The following is a 21,134-nucleotide window of genomic DNA, read 5'->3' as shown; positions in this document are numbered from 1 at the left end:
TAACAAGTATGTACAGTGTGAATAATTGAGTTTGAAATTCAACAGATGAAGTGCAGGTAGTGTAAATGGTTTTTCAGTCCATGTGTTATTGTTGTACGTGTATGAGAATACAATCCATTATTGACGTTGACTGTTGTTTGGGTGGTCAGTCTAGGGTGTTGTGTGGTTCAGATGTTAGGAGACAGAGTTCCAAAAGGTGACGGCTGTTGATAAAAATGCTGCTCTGAGTCTCCTTTAATGCCTTCCAGGGGGGGCAAGAGTCTGTGTGTTGGGTGATTGGAGTCTTTGATGATTTTCCCTGTCCTTTCAAACATTGCTTACTGTAGATGCCCTTTATGTCAGGAAATGGTGCTCCAGTGATACCACACTCTGCAGTGGCTTCTGGTCTGCAGCATAGCAGCTCCTGCACCAAACGTTGATACAGTTGGTCAGGATACTCTTGAGATTGCAGTGGTAAAAGTTCACCAGGATGTTTGAGGACAGGTGCTTCTTACTCGGAGTCCTTGAAGAAGAAGAGGTGTTGGTGAGCCTTCTTTACCAGATGTCCGGGGGAGATTCTTGAATATATAGACTCCCGGGAACTTAAAATTGTCAAAGCTTCCACCGCCATCCCCCTTGATGTGGATGGGTGTGTGTGGATCAGCATTCCTCCTGGAGTACACGATAAGGTCCTTGGTTTTCTCCGTATTGAGTAGCAGGTTCTTGGTGTTGCACCACTCTGCCAGACAATCCACCTTCTCCCTGCAGGCAGCCTCATCACTGTCTTTGATGAGGCCAATCACTGTGGTGTCATCTGCAAACTTAATGATGGTGTTGGAACTGTTGACAGGTTTGCAGTCAAGGGTGAGGAGAGAGTAGAGGAAGGGGATCGTCATACAGGCTTATGGTACGCCGGTGTTTATGGTGATGGTGGATGAGTACTGGTTATCCAGCCAGACGTACTGGGGGCGGCTGGTCAGAAAGTCCAGTAACCAGTTGAACATGGGGGAGCTAATGCCTAGAACTGTGAGTTTTGCAATGGGTTTTGAAAAAAGGAATCTGTTAAAGACACAGATAGGTAAGTAGCAGCTCATTGTATACCCTAGGAAGCAAACCCAGGTTTCCTGCGTAACAGTCCTACACCCGGCCAACTGAGTAGCCGTGTAAACTATTATTGTAAGGTTTTACTATGTGTGTGGTAGTTATGTAGGACATGAAGGGGTTAATGCAATACCTTCATGTTCTGTATGCGTCCCCCACATTGTTGCCCTTGGGGGTGCTGGATGTAACCTGTGGGAGTTGATGAGATGTGCCCTTGTTCAGTGAGTGATACTAACTCCAGAACACTGCACAGCATTCCTTAGACCAGTGTTTTTCAACCAGTGTGCCGCGGCACACTAGTGTGCCGTGGGAGATGGTCAAGTGTGCTGTGGAAAATTGCCCTCATTAACTGATCTAAAAACATTTCCCATCTCCAGGATTTCAGCTCTGTGTTCATCCAAACAGGCCCTGATAAAACACTGAGGAGTTAGGAATATAAAAGATCGTAAAATACTTTTTCTTTGCGTTTATTTTATTTTATTAAAGACATTTTGATAAGAATGACCGTACCGCGATTCAGCTGCAGCTCCGGCTGTATTTGGGAAAAGTCCCGTCCCTTTAACTGTCTCCACCAATCATTCTTGAGGGGCTTAATCACATGTCATCAGTCTGACCAATCAGAAGTGCTTAAAGTCTTCACTTCCTTGTCCCGATTTAGCTCGTAAAGTCGCTCAGTTCTAACAAAAATACCAGCTAAAGCTCGTCTTTTGCGCTGTAGCTTTCCACAGAATCCGGTATCAGACCGTGGAACAAGTGAACAAAACAATGAAGCTCCGAAAAGCGATCTCCGGCCGTTTTATGCACTACATCTCCCATGATGCATTGGGTTGTGAGAGTGACAGGGCACAAGGAGATCTGTCGTTAAACGTCTTGAAACCAACGAACACACATCAAACTATTTTTAAATCTTCTAACTTAACTTTTATTGAATCTTTTAGAGAAAAAAACAGCTGCAGCTTCCAGCTTTTTCTGCAACAATTATCTCAAAAATGCATGTGAGATTGTGGAGGAAGGGGCTGTAGATCAATACATACTATGAGTTTCTCCTTCTTTTTTTAAATTTTTGGATGCTGGTGTGCCGCGGGATTTTTTTTAAGGTTAAAGTGTGCCGTGGCTCAGAAAAGGTTGAAAACACTGCCTTAGACGTTCATCTGTCTCAGGCATGAAGTTGATTTTTAAAGGATGTTAAATGTTTTTAAAAAGCAGCAGAGAAAGTTTTTATGTATTTTTACAGCCGCAGCAGTTTGTAAGGACCATATTGTTTTCAAACCAACAAAAATGGAATGAGGCCAAAATCTCTAATGAGGCTCAAAAAAGTTATTCCATATCCTCTAACAAACCCAAATCAAACACACGTCGAGAATATCCAATGGAAGTTTTTGGGATATTGTGGGATCGCTACAGAACCTACGGCTTGGCAACCATTTTGTAGCAAAGTGGGAATATTGGGAATTTTTCCACAATATGAGAAAAGAACACCTTAGTTTGAGCAATATTTATGAAATTTAACTCACCGCCAGGTTAAGTCTACAATCACAACTGAAGTTTCTTTGACCTGTAACCTTGAGAAGAGGCCGCCATCTTGAATATTCCCAAAAAATCAGCTTTAGTACCTTCTATAACTTCAAACTCCTCTTAGGGATTTCAGTTTATCATCTCCTAACTCCTCAAGCATCATTGGGAAGCTATAGCTATAACGTTGCGAGCTCGCAAAAGTTAAGCCTTCCTGTTGCTCGAACATTTTGTGAAAATTTGTTACATGAATTGGCTTCATGATTCATGTGATAAATTTGCTCAAGCTAAACGAAACAAAATAACATCTGATATGACTATATTAGGAATGTGGGCGTGGTTAACAAAAAACCTCTGTTGCCAAGGAAATCCAAACGTTTTGCCTATTCCGTAAAAATTACATAGATCTGTTTGTCACCACCATGCCACCAAAACATAAAATAGTAGCTGTGGAGCTAAAAACATATTTACCCTCAACACTGATCAGTGTGCTGTTTTCATGCTTTTAAACGAGAATTTTCCAACAGCTGAGTACAAAAGTGTAGTAACTCCCCAGCAGCGTAACCTTCAGTCCGTCTGTGTGTGAACTTCTTACCAAACATGCATTTGGTCCCTGTCTGAACTGAGTCCAAACTCAGAGGCCGAATCTAAATTCTTCCCCTACCCCTACAGGTTCTCCCTACCCCTACATTTAGCCCTCCAAACGGGGAATTATGGAAAAATTGTGTCTTCGAAAGGACGTAATGAGTGGTCATCTACGTTATCGCTGAGCTGCTAGCACTTGGAAAATACCTAACAACATTGGTTTTATAACTTAAAAAATTTCATGTTAAAATAAAAAGTAATTTCTCATATTTACATGTAAACTTCTGTGCATCAGAGCACACCCATGTGAACAAAAGCACTTCTCCTCCATGGCAGAGCAACATGTAACACCCTCGTGGCGAAGGGCCCGGCATCCCTCTGCCAGGAGAGTTAGCCCTTATAAAAAGTCTTTCAGTCAACCCTACCCCTCCAAATCCCCCTACAATTGGAGGAATAGGAGGAAGCCATAGGGGTAGGGGAAGAATTGGGATTCGGATAGAGTGTGTAGTGTAGTGTGTGTCTCAACCTCAGCGTTTTTGTCTTGTCTGCCTTTGCCCCAATCCTACCTTTGTCCCCTTGTTGTTTCCATTTCTTTGTTTGGTCTCATCCCCCCTGTGGCTTTGCTGTCGGAGGTGTGGTCCAGAGAAAGCTGCTATGAGAGACTGTGGAAGGTAGAAGCTGGAAGCGCTGTGCCAGAAATGACTTCTGTGTTGCATCATTGTGCGAGAAAGCCTCCAGTTGATCTGTGAGGAAAACCCTTCATCCAACTTTTCAGCAGCTTCATCTCAACCAGCCAACAGAAGAGTCGACGCTGTGGGTTCACCAAACTCTTCTATATCCTGAAGGCACCAGAGGAGCACAAACAAAGCTGAGGCTTACACCAAACTGTTTTAAATGCTATAAAACAATCAAACATTGACTCATAAAAGCGATGCTCTCACCCAGCAAAGTCAGGAGCATCCCAGCCAGCAAATTCTGAATGAGTACTCAAAAAGAGGCCTTTGGTGAACGTGCAGGTCACTGTGTACATATCTAACCAACAATCAAAATTGCTTCTTCACAGTGCAGGAATTGTATTTTGTGCCATTTCAACTAACAGCTTGCTGGAGTTGCGGCCTAGTGGGTGTTCCCTGTTTTGATTGACAGCTAACCCAGCCACACAAACAACTCCTGCTGGGGGTTTGTGTGTTGAATGCCTGAATGAGCTGTCTTCTAACATTTAAACCAGGAAAACCAGGGTGGATATTGTGTTGACCCTCATTGTCTTAATTTTTTCTTTCCTTCTACTCTTAATTTCCTCCTGTCTCTATCTGCAGCCAAGTAGACCGGGTTACCCCAGTCCTCGCTCCAGTGAAGGCTTCTATCCCAGTCCCCAGCACCCTGGACATTACCAGGTATTCAGACAAACACGATTTACCTTCTACTCTGTCTTTAGAGTCAGAATGCAAAACTCTGCTATAATTCAAAGTGGAGAGAATTGAGTAACTGCATATTTTGTTGGAACTTTTTCCCTCCAATGTTAGATGGCTGGGTATCCAGGACCTCATACCCTCCCCTCTGTGCCCAGTGCCATGTACCCCCCGCAAGCGGCTCTGCTGGACACACACCACGCACACACCCATCCACGCCACCACGTCCACACACACTCACACGCGCAGCACCTTCCACAGCCTTATGGGGCAGACATGGCGCTATGGAGCTCTGCACTGGAGGTAGGAGACCAGTTCAACATCCATGCACACACACTCACACTGCTAAGAGTGTTTTTAATTTTTTTTTTACAATCCGTCCTGGTAAATCATCCATTTTAATTTTTATAGCTTTATCTTAAAAGTTCTGAAAAAGAAAGGACTGCCAGTTTGCTATTTTATTCACTGTGAACTCATGCAGCTTTTTTTTACCTTCATAAATTTTTGGAAGGTAAATTAAGTCAATTGAGTCAAAGTTTTGTTTACAGAATCTTTATAAAAGGGCCAAGTCAAAAAAAAAAGAGGCAGAAGGCCTACATGGCTTTGTTTTTTTACAAATGTATTCTAAATTTATCGCAAAGTGTTCTTTTTGAACTATTTTTTAAGGATTTTTGCTCTAGATCTCTTGATTTTAAAAAAAAATAGAAGTAATCACCTCATGACAGACATTTTTTGAGTCATCTCTCATCAGTCTGGTGTTTGTATCTGCATGCTTCTCCTCACGTGTTTACGTCTGTGTTTGGGTCTGCATGTCTGTCTTGCCTCGCTTGTCTTTTTTTCGTTTCGCTTTTGTTGGCATGTGTGTGTGTTTGTGTGTGTTTACCTGTGCAGGACAGGGCATTAGACATGCAGCTCTGTACAGACCCTCAGTGCCTGTTAATGGAGGAGCAGCTAAAGATACAACAGCTGCAGATGGAAGAGGATCAGAGGTGGCTGGAGGAGGAGGAAAGGCTGCTGGTAACACACACTGCACACACATTAGTGGAAAAGGCCTTCAGCCACTTCAGATTTATAAGAGTAATTGTGAATGTGTTTATCTGCAAGAAACAGATCCGCCGTGATGTGTGTTTCTTCGTTCATTAAAGGCTGTGTCACACTGCCGCTACATACAATCTGCGCTTCTCCCTCAAATGACATTTCGGTCTTCCGTGATGCTTGCGTGATATAAGTAATTCATAAGTGTTTCTTGCAGTCGTCATTTGTCTCTATGCGCCGATGCCCATTGAGGGTTTTGGCCGACGGGTCCTTACGCGAATTTGGTTTTGAGCTGTTCAAAATGTAGGTCGATTTAGAATTACGCAGTTCATGCATAGATTTCTCGCGGGGCGGTGTCCGGCACTGTGCAGAAGGTGGGCTGGGTACGGCGGGCACGGATGTGAATCTGGACACGCAGATCTCCCCAGCTGCGGCTCCCACTAGGAGAAACAAAGTCATATGTGAATATACGTGGAAAAAGTGAAAAAATGGGTTATTCTTTACGTGATCACAGATGTATCACGAATTAACCTTGTTTAAACCGCAGAAGAAGTACAAATAAATCTTGCAAAGAACATGCAAATTGAACTTCTTCACTTTACTTCACTTCACTTTCTTCACTGAGCAGAAATTATATCATGAGACGGGGGACCACTGGCAGGAGCCGCAGCTGAGGAGATCCGCGAGAAGGGCCCGGCACGTGTTCGGAGTTAGATCCTCGCTTGACGTACCGGCCACCTTCTGGGACCCGGCAGATTTATATTCCCATCACACAATATGCCAATCGTGCCTGAACTGTGCGTGATTATTGCGCTGTCTATGTGAAAGTAATCATGATTCGTGCCTCAATTACATACTTTTAACGTACACGATATAAAAACTATACATCGTTGATACATGCGTGAAAAGTCCGTAAGACTTACGTGGACATACGGGTAACGGTCGTGAAATAAACACTTATGAATTACGTATATCAGACATGTATAACGGAATCCCGAAATTAAATCCATGGACATTGCGCAGATTGTAAGTAGTGGCAGTTGACTTATAAACCAAGAACTGGTGCGGACCAGGAGAATCGGACTGTTTAGTTAAAGCAAAGCATTGCGAGGACCCGCCGCGGGTGCTGACCATGGTGCTGACCATGGTGCTGACGCGGTGTAATTTCTGGTCAGTGCTCTGAATGTCAAGGTGAAGAAATTCAGTAAGGCGCCGGTTTAAGTGTTCATGCTGTAGTTTATTCATTCTTCTGTGGTTTTACCATGTTTCATTCGTGATACATTTGTATATCTGTGGACAATTGTACATAGTGGCTGTTTGCCACAGCCTTAAATGTGATGTGCATCATGTTTGTTTGCGGGCATGCTTCTTTGTGATTGTTTAGTTTTACACATTTATCATCCATTATTTTCGTTTCTTTTTGGTTATCGTCATGTAAGCCAATGATTTAACTACCTGCAGAAGACTTTTTTTGTCAAATTTGTGAAAAATACCAGAGAGCAGCACATAACTGAGATTTCCCAAAATGCCTTCACATTTACAGGGGTTCTTAGTTCCTTGATGCGGGCCGAAGTGTCTCAGTCTTGTGTTGCTGAAATATTTCGGCAAATGATTCTCTCTTAAAGTAGTTAAAGGCTCACAGTCAGCTTCAGCTCTCCTCAGTGGGTAGAAACGCTGTTCAGCAGAAGTTCTTCAGATGGAGCTCAACCATGATGAACACCAAGACCGCATCAGATAATTTAGTCATTAATTAGTTTCATAGTTTACCAGCCCCTAACTGGTGTCTCCTGCTCCTTCTGATTCCAAACATTAAAATTAGTTAAAAAAAGGGTTTGAAACATCCAAATAATCTCTGTAAAAATTTAGAAATATTTGCTCTGTGATTTCTTATTTTAGAACTAGCTATAAATTTCACATTTTTGGGGAAATGTGACTTAAAACTTTCACAAATGTTTCAAAATACTCAGATGACCTCCTAGATGATTACACCTACCATTTGCGAGAATTTTCTTTTGTTTGTCAGTTCTGAGTCCTTACAGCCTAAAGACATACCTGTCCCGTAACGTAAAAGAAGAGATGGATGCAACTGTGCAGCCATCTTGGACTTCTTTCTCTTTCGGCTTTTCCCATCAGGGGTCGCCACAGCGAATCATCCTTTTCCACCTCACTCTATCATGGACATCTTCTACCCTAACATTAGCCAACTTCATGTCCTCTGTTAAGACATCCATGTATCTCCTCTTTGGCCGTCCTCTTGCCCTCCTGCCAGGCAGCTCCATCTCCAACATCCTTCTACCAATATATCCACTATCCCTCCTCTGAACATGTCCAAACCATCTCAGTCTGGCTTCTCTGACTTTGTCGCTAACACAGGCAACATGAGCCGTCCCTCTGATGTACTTGTTCCTTATCCTGTCTAACCTGGTCACTCCCAAGGAGAACCTCAACATCTTCATCTCTGCTACCTCCATCTCAGCCTCTTGTCTCTGTCTCACTGCTACCGTCTCTAACCCATAGAGCAGAGCTGGTCTCACCACTGTCTTGTACACCTTTCCTTTGAGTCTTGCTGGCACTCTTCTGTCACACAACACTCCTGACACTTTCCTCCACCCGCTCCAACCTGCCTGCACTCGCCTCTTCACCTCTTTTCCACACTCCCCATCACACTGAACTGTTGACCCCAAGTACTTAAACTCCTGCACCTTCTTCACCTCAGCCCCCTGTAACCTAACGCTTCTACCTTGATCCCTCTCGTTCAGACACATGTATTCTGTCTTACTACGACTGACCTTCATGCCTCTTCTTTCCAGAGCAAACCTCCACCTCTCTAGCTGTTCCTCCACCTGCTCTCTACTCTCACTGCAAATTACAATGTCATCCGCAAACATCATTGTCCAGGGAGATTCCTGTCTTACCTCGTCTGTCAGCCTGTCCATCAGCATAGCAAACAAAAAAGGACTCAAAGCTGATCCTTGGTGTAGTCCCACTTCCACCTTGAACTCCTCTGTCTGACCTACAGCACATCTCACCACCGTCATACTTCTCTCATACATGTCCTGAACTACTGTGACATACTTCTCTGCCACTCACTAATATGATATTTTAAGTTGGCTTGAAGTCCCACTCTAATCATCTTTTGATATATTGATAAAACATTCCTAGTGGTCTTTAAATTAGGATTATGCAATTTTTAGCCATAGTAAAAAAATAGTGTTACTGTCTAGGACATAGTTTCTGTAGAGCAGCAGTAGTTCAGAAATTCTTATATGAGTTATGGGCCAGACCATTGGCACAGAGCAACCCCACCTCCCTTCCCCTCCCCGTTACTGAAAGATCTCTCTTTAAACCTTCTCCCGCTAGCTTACAGCCCCTCACACCCCCAACCTAACATTACGGGTCCAACAAAAATGCTGAGCGATATTGGAGCTATCCAGCCGTACAGTTTTAAGCCAGATGCCAGCTCAGACGAGGAAATCTGCATCAGAATGTCTCTGTCTGAGAAAGGACCGGAGCAGCCCAGCTTTCTATGAGGCCAGAACAGTCTCATAATTCAGAAATACACACAGTTGTGAATTGGAGTGTGTGCATTTGTGACACAGACTGTGTGGATTTCTGAATTATGAGACTGTTCTGGCCTCATAGCTTTCTGCGTCACAAATACTTTTTCAAACACAGTTTTTTTGTCTGCTACCTATTCAGAATAAATTTGAAAAAAAAAAAAAAACATAAAAAGCAGTTTTGAGCTTAATTTTCTTAATGTATGTCCTCCATCATCAGAAAAAAGCCACAAGAACATGTTCAGAAATACCAAAAACAACATTTTTATTAGAGGGGGTCTTTAAAGCTGCTTGTAGTTTCTTGTAGCAACTCTTTCATGACTTGCAGAGATTCCAGTGAAACAAATTCTGCTTTATATTCCCACATGTCCTGTGAGTCCTTGTTGTGCAAAATTCAGCACCTTCATTTTGACTAAGTCCAGTATGTCAGTGCTTTCTGATTGAAGCATGCTCTTTGAAAACAGAAAATCTCCCTCTTTTCTCTGAAAAACCATAATGCTTTTCATAAGAAGAGTGAGCTGCTATTCTTTTTTAAACTGCCTTAGTTTTGTCTGAGAGAGTTTGAAATTGTTTTTTTTTCTTTTCTTTTTTTGATAGAGCCTTTGCCAGAAAGATAAGGCTTTTTTCCCCCTCTAAGCTCTGATTGAAGTCTGTGAGGAGTTTCTGCTGAAGAGATGTACAGTGCATGTCAGAGAGATCTTGCAAGCAGGTGTGGCCTGTGTGAATTCCAGGCTTAATGATAGGCTGCAGAGCCTGACAGCGCCGTCAACAGTCTGCCTTTGACCCATAACCGCAGACCGACAACACGCAAGATCACTGAAAAGCTGAAGAAGTGTGTGTGAGGAAGAGTAACACGGCTCCTTCACTAGGAGGGGGAGGAGGAAGGGTTTGGGAAAAGACGGGAAGACATGCTCGCTTACTTCCAGCTTGTTGACAACGCGCTCCGGCCGTACTCCACCTCCTTCCCTCCCTATGTGTGTGTGTGCCAGATATAAGTGTAGCGGAGGCAGCAAGCTGGAGTTGAACCTGAACTCCTTTCTTGATGAGAGCGCTTCCACAGGCCGGCCCGTTGGCTTCCACAGATTCTGTGAGATCAGACAAAAAACACCTGAAAGACCCATCAAGAACTTTAATGAACTCCAAAACGATGCTGGTCTTCAAGTCTTGTCTTGGAAAACTGGTTTGCGAAGACGGGTGTGTTAAAGAGCAGCTGGTGAGGAGACTTATTTGTACTAAGGTTTTGACGTTTCTTATGTGTGGCACAAAAGTTAGTCTTTTGTGGGGTTTTTTGGCCAAAGACCAGCCATGAAGGCATTTGTTTGTCGTAGGTGAGTTTCTACCTTTACATTTAGACATTTTTAAAATGATGTTGGAATTTAGATCAGCAGCCTTTAAGTGAGATCAAAGGCTTCATAGAGTTTGTGCAAAAAACTGCAATGGTTTTCTAAGAATAGGAGATACTGAAGTAAAGGTTTGTAAGCAAATGTATGCATTTCTATATGCTTATTGTAGTAAATGTGACTGTACACTGGAAAAAATGTACTTCTCAAAGCAAGTTAAAACATATAGAACATAACATGTTTTCCGCTTGTTATAAGTGAAAAAAACCACTAGCAAATTTTGTTTTGTTAACGTTTCCTAAAATAAGTTGGGATGTCCTTTTTTAAGACAGAATTGAAAATTCAGATTAGCTATAAACTTTCATGTTTAGGTGTATTGCTTTAATAATTTGTAATATTGCATTAAAATGAGCATGCACTGTTAAATACAAGTTGTATATCTATAAAGTAGGTATATTTATAGACGTGTATGGGCTTAGACTCCCCCCTCCATATCCTAAGTGCTACAACAGTCCAATTATCCTTATTTCCAGACCAATTAAAGTAAGGCCATGACTACACACATTAATATCAATGTGTCAGAATGATGACAGTCAAAAAAGTAATTTTATCAGAGTTATTACTTAAAATGAGACATTTTCAAGATCAAATGATTCAAAAAAATGTTCAATTGTCTTAGCAGACTGCTCCGTCTTTTGAAAAGTTACTTGTCGGTTAGATTTGTCTTTTATTAAGTGTAAATGACATTTAAACTAGAAACTCAACAAAAATACTATGTGATATTTTGTGTTTTTGAAGTGTACTTGTTTAAAGTGCTCATAGTGCTTTTTGTGCTTGTTTAGAAACCCGACACAAGGAGTTCAAGAGGGAGTCTGGACAGAGAAGAAAGTGGACCACAGCAGCCAGTAAGCAGCTCATTCCACACATTTAGCCTTGACCATCTCCATCTTTTCAAACTTTAGCCTTATCCCATGACCATGACTCTCTTTCTAAGTCATGAATGTTCACAGTACAGTGTTTGTTTGTATTTTTAGTCAGGAGGGTGTTTTTTTAGACTAATCTTTTAAGGAAGTTGTATCTGTGGTCAAACTCTGTAATCAGCAGCAGCATGTGTTTGTTTTGACTTGAGCTGAGGGAGGGGGTATCATCTAGTGAACGGAAGTGAGCTTCTGAAGGATGGGGTGAGCAGCGCGGGGTCGAGGGGTTCTCACAGCTTTAGGACATATTCATAGGAGTCCTGGGAAAAATAGACGCCATCTTTAATTATCTTCTGCTTCTTCTATGTCCGAATTCCTTCCCTACTCACTACATTGTGCTCTACATAGTGCGTTTGCCATTTTGTAGTGGTGTCCAAATCTACAATTTCAAAATTGAGTGCCCTCGAAATTTCCCAGAAGTCACTGCGAAAAACCAGCGTGCATTGATGCTCACTAGATTGATGAATATAGACCACAATGCATTGCATTTGAACAATTTTTGCAAAGAAAATGTATTTAAATGTATTTTTTTAAATAAAATATCAACGTTTCATCTTCAGAACACATTGGATTCATAAATCGTCGCACAAAGCTCCTATCTATGAGAATTTTACTTTGTGAAATCGATGACGTCATATTCGCCGTTTAAAAGAAAAAAAAGAAAAGTCTGAATTTCTTTTAAACTCCAGGCCACTTCATAGTTTTATAGTAGTTAGGGAGTTGGGTGGGAATTCGCACATGGCCTCTGTCTGTCTGTCTGTACGTCCATTACGAGAGTGTGAAGAGAACCATTATTGATGCATTTAAAGGCTTCATTTAAATTGGAAAAAAAGAGAACTGTTAGGAGTCCCTCTGGAGTATAAAGCCATTTGTTTGCAGCTCAAACCATCAAGTTGTGTTAGATTTTATACATTTTTTAACATTCAAAAGTGGGAGTAAATGACATTTTAAAATGTGCCTATAATAAAACAGCCAATTTACGACACATTTGTGCTCTGTAAGCTAAAATAAAAAGGTAACCAAAATAAAAATGTGATAATATCTTTTACTTCTTCTTTGTTCATCCTGTAGAATTAGTATTTGTCTTGTTAACCAGAAGTTTTTGTATGAATTTGTCTGGAGTTTGCGAGTCAAACTCTGAGCTGCACATCAGTGTCTGTTATTTCCTGGATGCCAGCAGAAGTCGTTGAAGCAGCTCGACGCTGCCACAGGCCAGATATTTCCGTCTCAGCTCGTCCTCCTCCCATTGGATGGTTGTGGCTTGTGGTGGGAAAATCTCCACTGAGTGTGCAGGCATGCATGTAAACTGCCATGGGAGAGTCTTTTCTTTTTTTAATTTTCATTTTTTTTTTGGTAATGGTGGTTCATCACAGTGCTCAGATGGCACCAAGACTTTTAAATTTCACAATGTTGAGAAAAAAGACATCAAGTCATAAAAACAGACAACACAATCACTTTCATGGAGAATAAACAACAAATGTGATCGTTTGTAAAAAGATGACAAACACTACAGTAATTAGAAACTTTAGGGAACTTCTAATTGAGGAGAACTGTAATTTCTTTTTGAACACATTCAAACTGGCTGCCTTGTGACAAAATAAGTGAAGCCTCCCTTCATTCAGCTCTGGTTTTTGTTAATTTCCTGTGCAGCTTCTGATTATGTCTGCGGCTGTGTACTTGCTAACCCCGTGTTTTGTTTTCTTTTGTATTTTTGTGTTTGTGCAGACAGGAAACCAGCACATATATCAGCCGGTTGGCAAAGCAGGTAATAAAACATGAACCGCATGATTTCTTCACATAACTACCATTGTTTTTGCTGTCTTACTTTATCCTAAATCCCCTAAATATATGACATCTGTGTTGTGGAGCTCGTTTTCTATTTGCCTTTGCAGCTTTTTTCCTCATTTCCACATCAGATTAAGCTTTTTTAGCACTGCAATGGGGACTTTTTTACATTTTTATCTTCAGATATTTTAACTGCATTCAATTTAAAGTCCATCTTCAGTCTATTAAGGCTTTTCTTCCTACTTTTGCTAAAAATGCCAAAGATGTTTTTAAATGTCTTATTTACAGTTTACACCAAAAAAGACCTTAAAAAGCAGGAAATGATCTTAAACACTGAGGGACTGGGAAAAACAGACTTAATTAGGCCACATGAAATCTAAAATTTGCCATCAAAGAAACATTTTTTGATTGTACTTCTTAGTCAATGTTTTTCAGCGCATGAAAATATGATAATGCAATTACATGAGAAATGGCTTGAAGAACAGGAATATGAGAAGTTCATTGAAATAGAAAAAAAGCAAATTGTGACTTTGAACGTTCTTGTTCTAATTATAGTTTTAACTAGGGGTGTCAAATTATAACAGTAATCGCGATTAAACAAAATAGCGAGTTATTTTTTGATGACGTTAATCTCATTTTTCAAATATAACTGTTGTCGTGTTCTGAAATATATAAAACAACGGTCCAACTGTTTGAACTCAGCTGAAGGAGCCTGTTGCATTGCTCCCAGTGCACGCCTTGGTGTCTGTGTACCGCCGTGCACGTGGGAGCGCCGCGGTGCTGCTGTGACTTCGTCAATGTGCGACTTTGCAATCCTTAGCAAAAAGCCACGGATATTTTCTATCATGTAAGGGTTAAAGCCCAACAAGGTTGTTGTTACTTTAATGATTATCAAGTCATTAATAATATGATGACCCTTACTTATTAATGCACACCCAGCATCCAATCAGAATTGAGTATTTACCCGGACCATGGTATAACATAAAGTAATGGGGTTATACTTTTTTCTGATGAGTTATTTAACACTTATTTGTGTTTGTGTGCATAAAGGGATTGACTTTGCTAAACTGACTGCCTGTTTGTTTCCTTTGTAGAAATGCACTTAAAGATTTATTAAGGGGATATTAAAAAGAACTTCCAATATTTTGCCTTTTCAGACGCCCTGGTTTTTTTGTGCACTAGTGCAAATCTTTATTGACAACTTTCACTTTTAATGCACTTTTATTTTTCTTTCCTTTGATTTCAGAGAAAATTCTGGTTTTAGCAGATCTGCATCGTTTGTGTAGCTTCTGTTGCTTTAAGTTCAACATAACAGGTTCAACTGATCTGTTCAGCATTTTCGGGAATAGGCAACCTAAGGAATCACATGACAAGTGAGGATCAACATGTTAGCTCAGCGGAAATGAAACATGTACAGTTTAATTTAGGGTGTAAAATAATCACGAGATTGTTTGATCAATTGTTAATTTTCTATCTTGAAGTCCAACTATATTTTTTTCTTTAGTGAAATTGTTGCAAGTGCTCTTTTGTTTATGATTATGCAGTTTTCAGCCAAAATCCCAAAACCTGTGTTGCTTTTTGAGATATATTTACTGCAGAGCAGCAGGAGCTCATAAGAAATTAATTTCCTAGTTGTGTGTGTGTGTGTGGGGGGGGGGGGGACTGTCGGCTTCCAGCTAATTTCCCATCAACCCTTTGTTTGCACTCTCTCCCTCTAGCTTATAGCACCTCACAAACCCAAGCTAACATTAGTGTTGCAAAAGAAAACAAAAAAATCGAGCAATATTACAGCTAACCAGCCGTACAGCTTTGATCCAAATGGCAGCTCAGACGTGGAACACAAAGACGTACATGGATCTTGTCGTCTGCAAGTGGATACTTCAGAATGTAGTGGAGAACGGAGACTTTGGCCCGCCCATGGCAGGTGCTGCGTCACAAACTCCGGGTCTTCATCTGCTTCTGATTCATCGTGATTACTAGGAAACTTTCAGAAATACAGTTTTAATCTTCAATCATTTTATATATGTCCTCCATGATGAGAGAAATGCTACAAGAACAAGAGGTTTTTCATTGGAGGGGGTGTTTAACTTCTGCCTTTGATGCCGTTTTCCTCCAGAGCACGCAGCGCCGCCAAAGAAACCCCCTCGACCAGGAGCTCAGAGCCAAGTGGGCAGTCTGGCGTGTTTAAATACTGGTGATGGCTACAATGACGGAGTCAAGGTACACACGCCGACTACAAGGAAGTCCATCATCCACACAAACTCGAAACGCTTCACTCTACTGAAACACAACAGAACACACCCACAAGATGGCAGCATTTTACAGTTATACCGATTGCATGTTTTTAATACTGACTGCATTCATTTTTGCCTTTTTTATCTTCTGCCGTTTGGCTGCTCCTTCTCCCCCTTCCCTTCTTCGTCTCCTGCCCTCTGCATTACCCATAGCCCTGGCGGGTAAGCAGCACACAGTCGCTGTGTGTTCACTGTGTGTCCCCCACTCTGTCCACCTGTGTGTCCAACTAATCACTGTTTATGTGATTATTAACAGTCAATCACTGATTTTCATCATCTTTCTCTTTAAATTAATACCCATAACTATTAAACAAAGTAAATAAAACCATTTTTGACTTTAACAGTTTTCAATTGTAATGTTTAATGATGAGAGAAACTATTTTAAAATGTTTTTTGCAAGTTACTTTTCTATATTTAAAGACTATCCCGATCATCCTAAGCTTCACAATAAAAGAAAAAATACTATCATTGGAACACTAGATAACATATGCACAAATGCATGTCCCAAGAAGTTGTGTTTATTCAGTCAGGGGTAAAGGGTAGTTAGATGCAAACTGTTGAGAAGAAAACGAATGTGTTCATATCAAAAAATGTGTGGCACTGCCATCTGCTGGCCAGAATAGAGAACTGTTGTGTTTTATGACATTTCCATATTCATCTGAAATCGGAATAATCTATGTTCATTTATTCTCTGTGCATTAATCTGCTCATCTGTTTGCCTGCTTGGATGACTTTATATTATGTGAAAAAATTTGAGTCAAACAAAGATGACCATCTTCCTCTTTCTGGATGGTCCCTGGTTAATCTGAAGGGGAAATTCGCCTGCTGCGTTTGCAATTAACAAAGCATTTTTTAATAAATATTTTGTTGTCTTCTTAGCTGCTGCTGTCTTTTCCTTCAAGCAGGAACTTGTTTTTTATTTTTTTCATTTTCCAACTGTACAGCTGCAGCCTCAAGAGATAAGCCCGCCTCCCACCGCCAACCTGGACCGCTCCAACGATAAAGTGTACGAGAACGTGACGGGATTAGTAAAAGCTGTTATTGAGATGTCCAGCAAGATTCAGCCAGCGCCCCCAGAGGAATACGTCCCCATGGTCAAAGTAATGGAATCTCTCCTCACTAGCTCTCTACAATACCCGGTGCAGATTTTTGTGCTTGTTGCTGTTTACGGACCCAGAGAGTCCTGCTGGCACAGTTTCATCTTCCTCTTTGCACTTTATTAGGACGATCTTTGTGATTTGTTCTCCATGTTATTTATTTTGGTAGCGAGAGGTTTTCGGATGTGACCTTTACTCTTAAACTGCGTTTACACCGAATGCGATTTGTGCAGCAAATTTGCATCTGCCGCCTCTCCTCCCCCGAGTGCCAAATTCTCTGCTGGCCGCCTGTCCAAAAAACCCTATTTGAACCCTGACCACGCTGCCCAAATCGTGCCGCAGCCACCGCTCAAATCGCACCACAGGACCTCAGAGGGCGTCTGTACCATTGACTGAGCATTGAAACCCGCCGCCTCTGCTGTGCGAGTGGTGTTCGGTGTGAACTCAGTTTTAACAGACTGGCTCATGGCTGAAGACTTCTCATCATTTGTCATGAACTTGCTGTGATTGTCTTTCTGAAACTCAATCTGGAGCAGGAGAAGCAGACAAAAACAAGTCAGACCGAACGCATCTTTGAGGTTCTAGTTTTTGCTCTGACTGCGTCATCCACAGAAGCAGGATTTTTGTTTGTTTGTTGGGGGTGATGTGAGTCAATGCATGTCTCTGATGTCTCTTTGTCTCTTTGTGTGGTTCAGGATGTGGGTCTGGCACTGAGGACACTATTGGCCACAGTGGATGAGACTCTACCTCAGCTTCCAGCCAGCACACACAGAGAGGTGGAAACCGCACTCGTCACACCAACACACACCAGAAGATTTACGTTTTCTTTGTAACCCTTCAGCTGACGTGTGGCTTCCTGTTTTCCTCATTAGATTGAGATGGCACAAAAGCTGCTAAACTCTGACCTGGCAGAGCTGATCGGGAAGATGAAGTTAGCCCAACAGTATGTGATGACCAGGTAGATCTCCACTTCAACTGTGTTCCTGCAAGGTCCCTTCAGTGAAACTCAATTTATCCAGAGGAGTTTTTTTAGATAACCACCATAATTAGTATATAGTATACAGTGGTCCCCTCACTACACACTTTGTCCACTTTTGTTTGTATGACATTTCCCTCTTTTCTCTCTTGTTTAAATTTCTCACTGTTCAAACCTTCATAGAAAAAAACGAAAAATGAAGAAAACGACTAAAACAAAAATCTGCTCGAGTTTTGGAAATGTGTCAAATTAAAGGCATTTTGTACATGAGATGCGGCACTGATATTTGATTGACAAGGTCATCAGCCAATCAGGACGCAGAGAACAAAAGCATGCACAATTGCACCAAAAAAAAAACTGCATTATAGAGACTGCAACAGACGAACCGTGATATACACTCATAAATCTATTTGATCTACATTATATATCAGCCCCTTAACTCCTACTCAATGTTTGTGCTTTCAGTCTCCAGCAGGACTACAAGAAGCAGATGCTGACCGCTGCACACGCTCTAGCAGTCGACGCCAAGAACCTCCTGGACGTCATCGACCAATCCCGCCTCAAAATGATGACTCACTCCCGGCCGCATTAGCTCCACGCCAGCCGATCGGATAGTGTACCTGTCTGGTTTCTGTTGGAAAATGCAAGGCGCCTGGAGAAGTGACGTCCTTTCCGATGCGTTACAGCTGGTCGAAGGCGAACCTTCGCTCCTCTGCTCTGCTCAAACCCTGGGAAAACTATTTTTTTATTTAATCCTTCGTCAGCCTAAGATTACCTTCTCAACCACTGTGACTTTCCTACTACACAAACAGAGAAAAACCCCTCCTGACTCGGAGGCTCGCCAGCTGTGCCGTCTTTAGACTGCATGTACAAGAGGAGGAGGAGCAGGGAGGATCATGGGAAACTCTGGGTCTGCAGCTTTAAGAGCCAGCTCCAGTGTTTGACCCAATCTCACAATGTGATGGGAGGGATCTCAGTCAGAGGAGTCCGTCAGCTCCCGACAGAACTGTGAATGGAAATTTCACGGCGGGGAGGAATTTGAGCCAGCAGCCATTTCTGTGCATTTGTGGACATTGATCTGTGCTTGTGGATTCACGTCGCTGCTGACACCTAACAGGCAGGCGAGGCTGTGTTTTCTGTTCTGCTTTAGCATTCTATATGTGGACACGATTCTCAGTGAACACAGAAACTGCCTTCTGTCCTCGGTTGTCCCCAAACCCCCACATAGTCTTCCCTCCATCTCTGAAGCCTTTATTTATTAACACAAGTTGGAGAGGTGGAGACAGAGGGAAGAAACAGGAAGAGGGTGGAACGTCATGACACGTAAGATGCATTTTTTTTGTGGCATTTTATTACTTTTTCTTCGTCCTCCACTCATCGCTCTCCGCAGTCTTCCTCAGCGACTCTCTGAACAGGTTTAAATGTGAAGAATCCAGATCTGTCCAGGTACGCACCACAGACTTCTCAGCTCCGCATCCGCTTTCCTCACCGACTGTCCGTTGTGTTCTTAAAGCAATCACAGCCTTCTTCCTCCGAAACACAAACTGCAACTTGAAAAGCAGACAACTCAGCAAAGACTCTCAAGTCTGCTTTCGTCGGACTTCCTTGTTCCCCAAACCGCTCATAATGTCGGCATAGAAGACCAGTGTCCCACCTCTACGTGTCCAAACACCCAGCGGTGGGGGGGGGAAAAAAACAACCCCTTGGTGTCACAAACACTCTTCACATCTGGAACCTTTGTGAGTTTTCCTGTCATCAGTCTCCAGGAAAAGAAATAAAACACTAAAAAGAATCAAACATGGAGCAACTGGAACCCGTCCCGAAGCTACAAAAGCACACACGGAGTGTCACCTGTTGCTGAATAAAACGTACTGGTAATTCAACTGGTAAAGCATGATGTACCAGTGTATAGAAAAGCATATTTGCACAGCACCAAAAAACTAAAACACAATTTCTGTTGTTTTTTGTTCTATCACATTTACCCAGATGTGATATCCATGTTTGACCAGCAAAAAATTACAAACTATCAAACATCTGGGTGCTAAGTGAAATATTTAAAACACACATGAAAACAATCTATTTTATCTTAGTGATGTTGTGTAAATCTGCTCCTGTTGCGTAAAGCTATACTGGTGTGTATCACTGGTGATGACCTGTACAGAACTCGTTCTAGTAAACACTGGTTTTTATTTTGTCTTCTTGGCTAAATCAACCATGTTGTCAAATAGGAAGAACGCAATGAAATAAAGTCATTGTCAAACAGAAACGCATGTGTTCTCATTCCTGAGGGACAAAAGTGAGTTTCCTGATTAAAACTCCTGTCCGTGCAAGTTTAGTGCATCGAAGTTTTAAAAGACAGAAGTAAGCTAAAATATGAGTTTTTGCATCTGTACGATCAACGTCTTGATGAGTTACATCTATAAATATTTAGTTGTAAGAAAATGCTTTTTAAAGGCTGGGGAACAAAGCTCCACATTGATGTTGTGCCTTCATATCTGCTTCATGTTCTCTTTCGTTTTTTTTTTAGTTTCCGTTCAGAATTCTCTGAGCTGTTAAGCTTAAAAAAACTATTTATTTTACAAGTTGTTTTGCAGCCCATTTTTCTAAGAGAAATTAGCATTTTATCATGTCAAATTATTGACAGCAACTTTATGGTATGATGGAGCGACGAGGGGTTTCAATAAAACTCCAGAATTAGATGAAATGTTTGCATTTTTAATGAGATATTTGACAAGTTTAAGACATTCAAGGGAACAGAGAAGTTTGATTAGCATGAAGTGGTTCATGATCACATAACAGTGAAAGCATTAAAGACTGTCCAAACTCTTTTCTTCCTTTATTATGCATAAATTAGGCCTCTGCATGATGTAAATATCTCATGGGAAAGGCTCAAACAAAGAATGTTTAAAACACTTTGGAATGGACCTTTACAGGCTTCAAATATTTTGATGCATTAAAATTTACTTTGTTTTTAAGCTTCCTACTTTATTTAAAATTGTGGATCTAAATACCTGAAAGGTACAGCATAGTCAAACCTGAAATGTGAATAAAATCCCCCAAATGTAAGCGACAGGTGTAAGATGGTAAACAGACAAATCCAGAGGAAAGAGCAGCAGAGAGTGAAGCAGCATCCACTCTACGCTTCTGTCCGTTTGTTTGGAATCAGCAGGAATTGCATGAAGTCATACAGGTCTTCATCTTTCCACGTGTCCTTACATTCCACGATGGAAAAATCCTCATATTATTAAATCAAAAATTAAATAAATGTTTCAAACCGTTTTTAAAGTGCCTTAAGGGCCTTTATCATGCTTTTCTTTAGCCTTTCAGAGTATCCCTATATGTGATCATATGTTACCTTTGGCCAGAGCTTTAACTGGACGACAAGAAGTGGCGGTTCTCTCTTTCATGGAAGTTGAGACATGAAATGCAGAGAAATTTGAATGTAAATATCAATCAATACAAAGAAGTCCTGTTTTCTATGGGTTGA

The 21,134-nt window shown here is 41.4% G+C and overlaps 1 protein-coding gene across 24 annotated transcripts in view; it reads left to right on the top strand.

The window, feature by feature from the left end:
• Positions 1 to 19,913, top strand: part of ptk2 (protein tyrosine kinase 2) — a 68,943-nt gene extending 49,030 nt beyond the window's left edge. For 18 of the 24 annotated variants that reach the window (XM_023964516.1, XM_023964515.1, XM_023964507.1 and 15 more), the window contains 11 exons: positions 4,494 to 4,571; positions 4,701 to 4,889; positions 5,478 to 5,603; positions 11,361 to 11,423; positions 13,221 to 13,260; positions 15,397 to 15,500; positions 15,728 to 15,736; positions 16,519 to 16,674; positions 17,367 to 17,447; positions 17,544 to 17,629; positions 18,113 to 19,913. In XM_023964516.1, the coding sequence (XP_023820284.1) occupies positions 4,494 to 4,571; positions 4,701 to 4,889; positions 5,478 to 5,603; positions 11,361 to 11,423; positions 13,221 to 13,260; positions 15,397 to 15,500; positions 15,728 to 15,736; positions 16,519 to 16,674; positions 17,367 to 17,447; positions 17,544 to 17,629; positions 18,113 to 18,239 (1,059 nt within the window). In that variant the 3' untranslated portion in view covers positions 18,240 to 19,913. The remainder of the gene's footprint in view (positions 1 to 4,493; positions 4,572 to 4,700; positions 4,890 to 5,477; positions 5,604 to 11,360; positions 11,424 to 13,220; positions 13,261 to 15,396; positions 15,501 to 15,727; positions 15,737 to 16,518; positions 16,675 to 17,366; positions 17,448 to 17,543; positions 17,630 to 18,112) is intronic. The other 6 variants (XM_023964508.1, XM_023964528.1, XM_023964529.1 and 3 more) reach the window with 3 other exon arrangements.
• Positions 19,914 to 21,134: the final 1,221 nt, after the last annotated feature.

Source organism: Oryzias latipes, chromosome 16 (genome assembly GCF_002234675.1).
Source record: "Oryzias latipes chromosome 16, ASM223467v1".
Lineage (NCBI taxonomy): Eukaryota > Metazoa > Chordata > Actinopteri > Beloniformes > Adrianichthyidae > Oryzias > Oryzias latipes.
This window is presented reverse-complemented; position numbering and strand designations above follow the sequence as displayed.